General features: G+C 48.9%; 1 protein-coding gene across 6 annotated transcripts in view; it reads left to right on the top strand.

Moving 5' to 3' along the window:
* dlgap1b (discs, large (Drosophila) homolog-associated protein 1b) overlaps window positions 1–12,347 on the top strand; it is a 137,554-nt gene that overhangs the window by 116,889 nt on the left and 8,318 nt on the right. For 5 of the 6 annotated variants that reach the window (XM_064332811.1, XM_064332812.1, XM_064332807.1 and 2 more), the window contains 2 exons: window positions 4,961–5,328; window positions 5,886–5,968. In XM_064332811.1, the coding sequence (XP_064188881.1) occupies window positions 4,961–5,328; window positions 5,886–5,968 (451 nt within the window). The remainder of the gene's footprint in view (window positions 1–4,960; window positions 5,329–5,885; window positions 5,969–12,347) is intronic. The other variant, XM_064332810.1, reaches the window with a different exon arrangement.

Here is a 12,347-nt window from a genome sequence, read left to right as displayed (position 1 = left end):
AGGACTCGGGCTGTCTGTGGAGTTGCAACAGGAGCAGACGGCCCAGTCGACCGAGGGGGGGGCAGTGAACCTGAAAGCTTGGGGGCCGTTCCGAGCCTGTCTCCTCCCCACCGCAGTGCAGCTGGATTTGGGCTGTCTGTCCCAAAAAACGAGGGAGAGCAGCGCCTCTTTCTTTCTTTGTGTGGCGCGGCCCGTGACTCCCATGTGGAAGAGCCCATGTCTCGGGGGCGAGGGGGGGAGGTGCAGCTGTGCTCTCTTTGTACTTTATGCAGAGATTTCTTTTTGTGAAGTGGTGCGAGTCCTCACACTCAACTGCTGTGTGTCTCAGTTGTAAAACAGCGTCGTCTGTTGGAGTCTCCCTCTGCTGGATAAATCTATAAATGGAACTAGAAGTAGTTCTACCACCTTTTCTTTTTGGACCCAATGAAGTGTTGCATTGAATGGATTTTTATCCCTGCCTGTCTGTCTGTGGGGGGGGGGGGGATTCTTTGATACTGTGTAGCCTGGGGGGAGGGGTTTCTTCTGCGACAGCGCTGCTGTTCACACACCCTTGTCGGCATGGGGTTTTTGAAGCATTTGTCAAAGCAGGCAAGAATTGGACGTGGGCCAAAAGAAAGCTGTCATTCATGAACACTTGGACTGTGGCATTAACAATACAGGGAGCCGGCCTTTCCCTGGGGGGAAAGTTCTGTTAAGCAAAATATTCACTTTAGAAGTTCCTTATGTAGGATTCACCTAAATAATATTTGTTTTTAGTTTCCCTTTTTGAATATATATATATAATTATAATTATATAATTGGTTTTTTTTATGTTTGTACATGTCCCAGTTCATGCAAAAATATAAAAATAAAGGTCCGGAGAGAATTTTTTTTTATTTTCAAAAAGGCTGCGCTGTGCATTCTTTTCTGGAGGGAAAACGGTGTTCCCAGCGTCAGTGCGGCAGGAGCCTGTGATCCGTTTCCTCCCGCTTAACGGGGGCCGGGATTCCAGTGTCACATTCCAGCTCCTCGGCTCTCTTCCGCTGGCGGGCAGACCGCGCCTCCCCGAGCCGCGCTGGGAGCGGGAGGTCCGCTGGCCGCGCCGCCGTCGCGTCACGGGCGCCGAGCGCCAAGCTCTTCCCCTGGCCTCGGAGAACTGGCGAGCGCTCTCGCACTCGGCCTTTTATTTTGATACAATTTCCTGTTTTTTTTTTTTTTTTTCTGTCGTTGAAAAAAAAACAGCGCATTGTCAAAAAATCTTATTGGCTTGGATGCATTTTTTCTCTTCTGCGCAATCGTTGGAATCCGTTTTATTATGACTGTACCATCTGGATAATGCCGTTCACATAATATCTGTTATTTATTTATTTTGTATATTTGGCTTCCCTGAGCTCCACAAACCAGGCCTGCTTGTTGGCGTCCTCTTGTGTCCTGTGGAAGTGTTGATGTGGATAAAACATTAGGCTTGTAGGCTTAACTTTACGGAAGAAGTAGATCTTGGATCGGAGTTGAGCAACATATTTGAGAAGTCCCGTGTTTGTGCAGACCTGTCATGAAAAAGAGGTGTGAGCCAGGCCATAATCCTGAGGCAGTCTACTGCAGTCATGTTTCAGAGGAAGGCCAGGCGTATCAGTCACAGGAAGTCAACCCCCTATGAAGTCATCATACCTGTTCCTGGTTTTTCTGTTGTCTTCCTGTGGCATGTGAACAGCCACACACGTACCCACCAATCCCAGTCTGGGGTTTAACCCTTTAGGGTTTCTCCAGCGCTACAGACAAAGGCAGCTCCTTTTCTCCTCTCACTGAAGGAAGTGGGGGGGGGGGATTTTTTTTTTGTTTTTGTTTTTCCTCATTTCATATTCAGTCTCCGAGCTTGGCGAAATGCACCAGTAAGCCCGTACAATGCGCAGGCTTGTGAAATGGCGGGGAGGCCGAAAGCTCTGCTATTCAGCGCTGACATGAGAGGCATCCTCCCTGGAGCTGGGCTTCCTGTGAGCCTGGCCGGTTTGAGGTCCCTTCCCAGATTTCTGACAGAGCGCAGAGGCCAGAGCGAGGAGGCAAACGCAGTTCACCCCCCCACCCCACCCCACACGCACACACACACACACACACACAACAAAAAAAATCCTCCTGCATTGTAGAGGTTAGCCGTTTGTGTTAGGCTGCGCTCCCTGCCGCCTGAAAAGCGCGTCCTTTGTCGGTTATTTATGAGCTGCTCTGAGGCCGCGGCGCAGATTCACTCTGGCTCCGGCCTTTTCTCTCTCTCTCTCTCTCTCTCTCTCCAGCTGCTGCTCGGCTAGAGCGCCGTTTAAAAGGGGCGCGCTGACCCATGGCAAAGAAAGTCGGGAGCGCCGCTCTTTCGCCTTTTTTAAAATCTCGGTCACACTTGCTTTGTCAAAATAACGTCAGATATTGCTAATATGATTTTTTTTAAAAAGCTTTCCCGTTTATGAGAACAATATAGACAAGTGATATTGACAGTTTTTTATGTTTCTAAAATCTCTAAAATGTTATTAATATCATGACATGACCACCTTTATTGGGGGTAAATACGTGCCTTTCACTGGTTAAGGAAGCACCTTCTGAGCAAAACAGCGTGGCCATCAGCGTGACGCTGTTACAAAGTTGACATGATCTCTGGTTATGAAAGTTCAACAGCCCATTCCAGTCAGCGGGTAATGTGTTTGTTTTTCACAGTCCATCTGTACTGGCAAAGTCTGCACGTAGATCAGTTTTACTTGTCAGAGCAGCGACAGGGCCCACATAAACGGCCTGGCTTTCTTGCTGCGGTGTAAGTTTACTTGGCTGTGGGAGGCAGTGTGCTTCGTAGAGAGTCTTACTGTGGTTCGGCGTGTTTGCTACTTTATGGATTAAAGGGGTTCTGAAAATTCACTGTCCTAGTTACTGGATTCATGAAGTGACCTACTTTTAGAATGGAAATCAGAGCTGTGACTTGTTTTGTTTGACGTGCGCATTGTGTGTGTGTGTGTGTGTGTGTGTGTGTGTGTGTGCGCATGTGTGTGCGTGGGTGTGTGTGTTTGTGCATGTGTGCGTGCGTGTGCGTGTGTGTGTATGTGTGTGTTTGTGTGTGTGTGCATGAGTGTGTGTGTGTGTGTGCGTGAGTGTGTGTGTGTGTGTGTGTGTGCATGTGTGTGTGTGTTTGTGTGCATGAGTGTGTGTGTGTGTATGCAGGTGCGTGTGCATGTGCATGTGTGTGTGAGAGATTATTCTTCCCTGTGACTTGTACTGTAAAGTTGATTCAGAATTGCCAGGGTATTCCAAACCTACGTTCTGTTTTGTAATGTGAAACAGGACAGGAGGAAGCATTGAGGGGCACAGAGAGACAGATAGGAACAGAATCAAGAGAAAGAGAGGGCAAGAGAAACAGAGAGAGATGTATAGAGGCAGAGTGAATCAAAGAGGGGAGAGTGAGAAAGAGAGAGAGAGAGAGACAGACAGACAGGGGGTGGCTTTTCCTGACAGTTCTTTTGGTGCTTGTGAATGCCAGGCCTGTGTAGGCCTGCCCCTACAGCTGAGTATCTGCTCCATGGACCAGGAAATGAGGGCGTAGAGTGCGCAGCTGGCCACTGTACAGCCTTCATGTGGCAGCGGCACTGTCTGCGTGCACGCACACACACTCACACACACACACAAGCACACACGCACACACACACACACACACACACACACTCGCTCTCTCTCTCTCAATGTCTCTGTCTTTCTCTCTCTCCATTTTTCATTTCCAGTTCTAAGGTGCTTTACTGACTTGACCCTACACAGTGGCAGCAAAACGAATGTGACGAAGAAATAATAAACAAAATAATTACACCGCTAATAAAAACAGATTCAACCCTATTAAATTCTATAATTGAATTACTAAATTTTGTATACATAAAAAAAAAATCTTTCTCTCACTCACGAACACACACAAACATGCCTGCACACACACACGCGCACGCACGCACACACACCCACACGCAGATATGAAAGCAGTGATCACTAGGCATAGGCTCCATGCGCACTGTCATACTCAGCAGCAGACAAAATGACACTTGAGGCTCTGACAAGCTTTGCACTGAGCACTTTGCAGCTGCTGTTGGCAAAATGACAGGCATACGCATTCTAAATATGTAATAATATCAACACTTCCTTTATATTTATATTGTCTTGTTAAGTGCCACTTCACAGTCTGTTAAATTAGCTTTCAGTGTCTAACTGGCGGCGAGTTGCAGACTATTGTGTAACTCACAGATCTGCCCGATCCATTTGTGAGAGAATGTGGCTTCTAAGAGATCTGAGAGGAGATATCAGTCACATTTGTCCTCCAATTAAATGCACAAACAAGACTGTCTATCTTTTGCCGGCGATCATAAACAGCCTAATTAAACTGTGTGGCGTAAGCTCATTAAGACACGACATATGTGATGCACTTCAGTGGCCTGTCTCATTTGTCCCGGGCTCCATCGCCCAGATTGTGATTACACAGTTCAGCATCTCCTCGCGGCGCTAAATGTAGCCCCACCGGGCCGCTCTGATTATACATTAGACGCGTCGGAGGAAGTGCCGCTGCGTCGGGGCCGCTGCGCTGGGGCGTGAGGCTCCCACGCAGTTACGCAGGCAGTCAGCAGGGAACCCCGTCGCGTTCGAGCGGGAACTAGTCGCAGCCCGCGCGCGTTCCCCACCCCCCTCCTCCCGTTTCGACGGATGTCGCTTTCGCACCCCGCGTGGGCGCATTTTTTAAAGCAGGAAATAATTACAGGCTGCCTAGCGTCAAGCTTTCAGGTGGACTTCCCATCTCCATCTGTGCCGTCGGAGCGAGGGCCCCCCCCTGTCTCCCCCCCGTCCGTGTCTGGGCATTCTCCTGTCCGTGTGTGTGTGTGTGCGTGCGCAAACGCCGTCTGTGTGTGTCCCGCTCACCGCGCTTCGCCCGTCTCGTTCGCGTCCCTCCTGGGCTCATGCGCCACGTTTTTGTGTCCCGCAGTGTCGTCATGCATCACCACCTACAAGAAGACCCCGCCCCCGGTGCCCCCCCGCACCACCACCAAACCTTTCATCTCCATCACAGCCCAGAGCAGCACCGAGTCGGCCCAGGACGCCTACATGGACGGCCAGGGCCCGCGCAGCGACATGACCAGCCAGTCGGGCCTCAGCAACTCCACCGAGAGCATCGACAGCATGAAGGCCCTGACGGCCGCCATCGAGGCCGCCAACGCGCAGGTGCACGGCCCCGCCAGCCAGCACGTCAGCAACAGCACCATCACCATCACCGCCACCACGTCCGCCATCGCGCAGATCGCCGAGGACAGCAAGAGGGACGCCTTGCGGAAGTGCCTGTCCATCGGCATACAGGTGAGCGGCCGGCCCGCGAGGGCGGGGTCTGTCTGCGGCTCTCGCGCGCGCGACGATGCGTCGGGAACGAAACGAACTTTGCCTTCTGATGTCATCCCAGAGCTCCCGCCGGAGCGGTAGGTCTGTTATTTGTAAATGTTTAAGCCGTCGGTCGTGATGTTGACCTTTGCGAGCGTTTGGGCCATGGCAAGAAAGCGTTTGATTGTGTAGTAATGAATCACCCTTCCTCATGCGCAGCCAAATTACATGTTATGAGTGACCTTCAAGACAATGAGTCAACTTTACTCAACCTCTATATATGCACTTCCTCCTTCCTCGTATTAATGTTGTTGTTACTGTTGTTTTTCTATTGGGAGTGTTAAGATAATTGAATTCCAACTGAAAATCAGTTCATTAATTGATGAATTCCCATAATGTTATGTGAAGACTTTGCCACGAATTAGCTGAATTTCAGTTTGCTCCCTGAATAGACTGACTTGATATGAAACTGATCCCTGCTGGTCCCACGTGATTTAAGAAGATGCTAAAGGACTCTCGTGTGGCCTCTCCCTCTCCAGGTGGATGGGCCTGAGGATGCCCTGGCCCTGGAGGAGCACTCCAAGTTCCAGTCGGTGGGGATCCAGGTGGAGGACGAGAGGTGGTAAGTGCATTTTGTGCACTTCTTGCGGTCTCGACGGCTCTTCATTCGCCGTTCATCAGCTGGAAGGTCAAATGCGCGATTCGGCAACACAAGCAAAGCACTGCAGCTCGTTTATAAACATGAGCCTTCGTAGGATGCACTCCGCGGCTCTGACTCCTGTTAGATTAGATATCTCATTTAGAGGATGCGGCATCCAGGATAAAGCCTGGAGTGCACAGACTCTGAAAGTGACGGACAGTTGAGGACAGGAGCAAATCACGCCTCTGAGATCTGGTGAAAATGACGCGTTAAATGATTTGGCGGGGGTGGGTTTCCAGTCACCCGGTCATCGTGCTGTCACGGGAAGGCCGGTGATTTGCGTTTGAAATGCAGGCAAGGCAGCGGCGGCATATGGATTCTGTAACGCAGTGCGTGTGTGCGGGGTTGATAGACGCTGAGAGGCCGGGAGAGAGTGTAATCTGAAACAGGAATGGAGAGAGAGAGGGTTTGAGGAGAGAAAGAAAGAGAAGGAGGGTTGAGGAGTGAGAGAAAGAGAGGGAGGAGGAAAGAGAGAGAGAGAGAGTGGGGCGTGAGGCAGGGGAAGCGTGCGGGAGGGAGGGCGGGATGTGGGAGAGGCAGAGCGGACGTGTTTGCGTGTGTAACGGGAGAGCCAGGGACTGCAGGCTGGTGCCGCGGGTGACGTCAGCACTGTGGGGAGTGAGGGGCAGCGGTCAGTAGACCAACCAGGGGGCTCGATGACAGCTGTCAGGGGAGGCCATCTGTTCCCTGCATCAGTGTTCGTGTGGCTCAGGCTGCACCGGGCCAGTGGGATGAAGGCAGTGGGTTTCTATGTAGCTTTTTTTTTTTTTCTTTTTTTTTAAATCGCGACTCACAGTTGTGGTTAAACACACCCCCATCTGCCTTGACAATGGAACACAATTGCGGAGACACAATCAGCCGCGCCATCTTGACTGTGTCACTTCAGCGTCCTAACCAAACAGAACGGGCAATTGACCTAGAAACGGGAATAGTCACTTCCTTTAAAGGGAGTGTTGGGCCACCGTAACGAGGCCTGTTCACTGAGTTGTGTAATGAGTTGTCTCCCATCGTAAATTATTAAAAGAAGGTTGTCATTACATTTTGTTTGAGGCTCCCAAAGTGCTTGTTTGTTTCTTTTTTTTACCATTGTTACTTTTGTGTCAACCTGGTGATAAAAAATGACAATTACAATTTTTTTAAAAAATCCTGTCGTTTTCCACCGAGTTCATCACAGAAGTTTAAACGTTTAAGCCTCACGGTCCTGTCTGATATGTGATAAACCTCAGGGGGTGAGGTGAGGCTGATAGGGCTGAGGGAGCAGCCCTGGGTGATCTGTAGCGCCCTAGCAGGAACCCACGGCTCCCATCGGCTGCCAGGGTAAATATTAACACAGCCACGATCTGTCGAAGACGCTTCCAGCTCGGTGCTAATGGCTAACGAGTCCGTTGCTCATTAACAGCGACGCGGCAGCGGTGTGAGCTCTCAGTCGCCTTCTCCTCCTGCTCTCTCCCTCCCGTCTGCTCCTCTCTGCTCCGTAGCCAGGAGCTGGCTCACGAGCTGGGGGGGGGGGGGGGTGGGCTCAGGCCTGTCAGTGAGTCAGGAGCTCGTGCAGAGCCGCGCTGGCGTGCGGGGGGGAGCGGCCCGGCTTCTCGGAGGTCGCGGCAGAGCTCGCTGGCGGGAGATTCCCAGACGGTGAGAGAGCTCCGCTCTCCCGCGGCGCGGCGGCCCGTAAATCCCAGCGTAGCCAAACGACCAGCGAAGAATCCTGGGAGGTTGGACGCCGTCGTAGCCCTGTTCCGAAGGGGTTTGACCCCCTGGTCCCCCCTGTCACAGGAACCCCAAATGGCGCTCCGTCCCAGGACCAGACCGCCGGGGCATTCCTTGGAAAATCGTATGTGGCGACCACACACAGCAGCAGTGCCGTTTGCAATTACTGTCCCAGGAACACCCTTTTTATTCTGGGCTGCAGATGTAGAGTGGCTGCTGTTCCAGCATCCTGCTGGTTCTGATTTTCTTAAATGATTGAAATATGTGGTCCATTATTCCTTTGTTTGAGCTGAATTGTGGGGACGGTTGTGTTCAGTGCACTATGGGAAGGGAAGGTGCTGCATGGTGGTGGGGGTGTCTGCTGTTGGCAAGTAGTTCTTTGGTAGAGAATGCAATAAAACATTTTTTTGAATTCTAATGATAGGTCTAACATTAAATTAAAAATGAATATCCTGCACGTTGCTTTGAATAATTTTCTTACTACACATATTCACGTTTCTTTTATACTTTTTACTTTCTAAATTTTCCTTTTAACATTTTTCTCGGGAGACATTTAACTATATAATTTACTTCCAATCCAAGCTATATATGCTCATTGTATCATTTAATTGCCATAATTGTCCACTAAATTAGATTTCAGAATGATCCAGAGATTTCACCACCAACCACACAGGGAATGCTTGGACATGAAATGTTGGGGTGCTGCTATTGTAACATACAAGAGTGGGGCAAAGGAAATTTTAACGCACCTCACATCTTCTAACAAACCCAAGCAAACACCAGCATCAGGTTGAGCGTGCTTTGCTTGTCAGTATTACGCGGTTTGATATATAGCTGTTCATTCTGGTTAAACACCAGCGGTGTCTGCAGTCAGGTTTGTGTGTGCCTTTTGATCCAACAAACATTGGGAAAGCCAAGCTTCTTTACCAGCTCCATGGCAACAATGGGCCATGCACTCAGATCTCAACTCAATTGGAAGTCAAAAAGGTTGGACTTTTGAGTACATATATCAGATGTACACTTTGGCACTAAAGTTCCTGCATTTCATTTCTTTTCCATCCATTACTTCCCCTGTGGTATTTTTTTAATGAGGCAAAGGCAGTACACTTAATTACAACCCATTTCACTCTTTTGCTGTTCAGTCACTGTGACTTGATCAGAAAATACTAAACAATTAAGCAATCTCATAATGTGGACATCATGACTTTGCCCTGACTGAATGTTTATAGCCATTCACAATGCCTGAGGTATCCTAGCAACCCTGTTGTTTACTTGACGGGACAGTTTTTTTTTCTGTGATCCCCAAACAGTTGAAAACCTGCTTCACTACCCTGTGGTGTACTGGGCTACCGCACTTCGGCTTTTGCCAGGTGGTTGTTACGGTGCAGTGTGCCTTTAAGAAAATATTCAGTTTCTGTTCCAGCCGCTATCAAAACATTCAGCACTGGGCTACTGTTCAAATGTCGGGTCAGTGTGCCAGTGTCCCACAGGAATGTGGCATTATTGTGATAACAACATCGAGATGAAAGGCTGAACGTTGGACAGAGTCTGTCAGAGTTGTGACAGTTCATTTCGGCGATGCAGGGGCTTGCCTTCATTTAAGTTCTGCAGGAACAAAATACTGTATGCACGACACCTGTCTTCTATATAAATTCTTCGCTTGCAGTTTTCTGGCTTTTATGACATGAAAGTAAATGTCACATCCACTCCATATTTTATATCCATAAGTGTCTTTGAGAAACCGGTATATTACGATGGTCTTTAAAACAGGCACAAAGTCTCTAATGATGTCCCAATTTTCCCTCACAAAAGCATTACTTGCTTTTCAGCCTTAAGCTGCAGGCAAGGCTAACTGTGTGAGGTATTGCAGAATGTAAATTAGTCTGTGGTGGGTGGACCCACTGTGGCCAGGGGCTGGATTTAGGGTTGTCACGGTATCCAGCTGACACTGGTGTCATCAAGGCACAGAATATGCTTTAATCGTGCAGTTCCTCGCCCACGCAGCTGCCCAGAAGCGAGCTGCAGTGGTTTAATGTCTTAGTTACTGCAAATCTGTGTGTCTAAAACTGTCTTAAAATGATGCCGCTGGGACCTGGGTAATAGTGTCTGCTTACGAGAAGACAAACGCTAGCATGTGTACTCCTAAAAACACGTAGGCTCTTGCACTCTGTAGTCGTTGTTTTGTTACCTTGTCTGTGTTTTTTTTAAATTATTTTTTATTTTATTCTCTTCCATTTTTGTGGTATAAAGCTGTCCTTTATGTCTGACCCTGCCAGCAGTAATATCACACAGGGTTTTCAACAGGAGCTCTCGCTGACTATAAATACACGGCCTTGTCGTATACGAAGAACAACAGGACAACATAACTTCATATCAAAAGTGAAACACCGCTGTCAGACGCCTACGCAGTAGGAATTCACTCTTGAAGTGCAATAGGAAAACAAAGCAAGACGAGGCCGGCGGCTCAGCAGTACCTTTGTAGTTAGCGGGGTTCGTGTTTTTCACTTCCTTGTTATTCTTATTCATTTGTTAGACGCACGTATCCAGAGAAATCCCGTTGCGTGATGCAAAAAGTGCTCATCACAGGGCATGTGAGAGCAGGGGCATGGGTACAGAATAGTAAGCGAGACATTAGAGTAGTAAAGCACCATGCTAAGCACGGCAGTGGGCACACAATTAAGCGCAAGAAAGACATTTACTTTTACCTGCTTATGTGTCTGCTAATTCAGTGATTATTTCCTTGGGTGATTAAGGGTCCCATTTGATTGGCTCCTGACTGTATTTAGAGTAAGGGACCGGTTCCCGGAGTCTTCAGAAGCCTGTTTGTCCGTGCAGTGAGTGGCCTTGCCTTCCCAGTTCTAGGCAGGAAGTTGTTCTGAAGCTGTTAAAAAAAAAAAAAAAAAAACAGGCCAGAATGATTAAGGCCAGGCAGTTACGGCAGCCACCTGCTTGGGTGAGTTACTCTTTAACTGCAGGCTCTCACTGTGTGATCTTGTGGGAGAGAACAATTGGAGTAGTGAGGTTGAGCTGAGGTCTGAGCAGTGAGTGAGTTGGGGAGGCTATGTGTTGAGTTGAGGTCTAAGCAGTGAGTAAGTAGGGGAGGCTGTGTTGAGTTGAGGTCTGAGCAGTGAGTGAGTAGGGGAGGCAGTGTGTTGAGGTCTGAGCAGTGAGTGAGTAGGGGAGGCTGTGTGTTGAGTTGAGGTCTGAGCAGTGAGTGAGTAGGGGAGGCTGTGTGTTGAGTTGAGGTCTGAGCAGTGAGTGAGTAGGGGAGGCTGTGTGTTGAGTTGAGGTCTGAGCAGTGAGTGAGTAGGGGAGGCTGTGTGTTGAGGTCTGAGCAGGAGTAGGGAGCATGTGTGTTGAGGTCTGAGCAGTGAGTAAGTAGGGGAGGCTGTGTGTTGAGGTATGAGCAGGGAGTGAGTAGGGGAGTCTATGTGTTGAGTTGAGGTCTGAGCAGTGAGTGAGTAGGGGAGTCTATGTGTTGAGTTGAGGTCTGAGCAGTGAGTGAGTAGGGGCGGTGTGTGTTGAGGTCTGAGCAGTGAGTGAGTAGGGGAGGCAGTGTGTTGAGGTCTGAGCAGTGAGTGAGTAGGGGAGGCTGTGTGTTGAGTTGAGGTCTGAGCAGTGAGTGAGTAGGGGAGGCTGTGTGTTGAGTTGAGGTCTGAGCAGTGAATGAGTAGGGGAGGCTGTGTGGAATTGCAAAGTGCTCTCCAAGGAAGACAGCTTGACCCAGCATTGTGGTCACAAAGGAGTAACTGCTCTCTCTCTCTCTCTCTCTCTCTCTCTCGCTCTCATATGCCATGTGCTGGCACGTTTTCCAGGGGAACAGGCCAAGCCTGCTGTGGAACCTGAGAGGTGTTTCTTGCTTGCCATCCAGGCAGAATGTTCCTTTCATGAACGTGTGCTCAGTGTGTACTCGAGACCTCATTACTGCATTACCTCATTTCGTTTTTGTTTTTACCCACCCACACTGCAAAGCCTGGGGCAATATTTATCAAAAACAATACAAATTTTACATTTTCAGATCATCAGAGGCAATGCAGTTTGAATTTGATTGTAGTAGTCCACCTCTCCATATTCACATATACATAGATCAGTGGGACACAAAGCAAGCCTGGAATTGAAGGGTCACATCCCCAAGAGCGGTTCTTAACAAGAAACAGACGCCTGTTGGATCTTTACTGCTTTTCATGTCTAACACACATGTACTCATCTGTCAGAGTAGTATAGTACTTCCATAGCACAGAATATGTCAGTTAAAGCCTGTAGAGTTTTACTTTCCTAATGAATGGTCTGTTGCTTATTTAAATATCGTTGCATAATGTTTTGGGAACTGCCTTTGCAACGCTGATGTTGTGGGTTTAGTTCCAAGGTAGAGCGCTGCCATTGTGTCCTTGAGTAAGGTACTTAACCTGAATTTCAGTTTCAATCTTGAGAATTCCTCTTTTAAAACAAATGGGACCAATGATTTGTGGCCAGCCCTGGTTATGATGAGCTGTAGAGTGCAACGCAAGGCAGCACTGTCGACCCTATGTTGTGTCATAGACAGCATTCCCTTGCTTTTAGTCTTAATGCTGCGGGATGCTGACATGTTCCCCTG

This window comes from Anguilla rostrata, chromosome 4 (assembly GCF_018555375.3).
Source record: "Anguilla rostrata isolate EN2019 chromosome 4, ASM1855537v3, whole genome shotgun sequence".
NCBI classification, from domain to species: Eukaryota; Metazoa; Chordata; class Actinopteri; order Anguilliformes; family Anguillidae; genus Anguilla; species Anguilla rostrata.
This window is presented reverse-complemented; position numbering and strand designations above follow the sequence as displayed.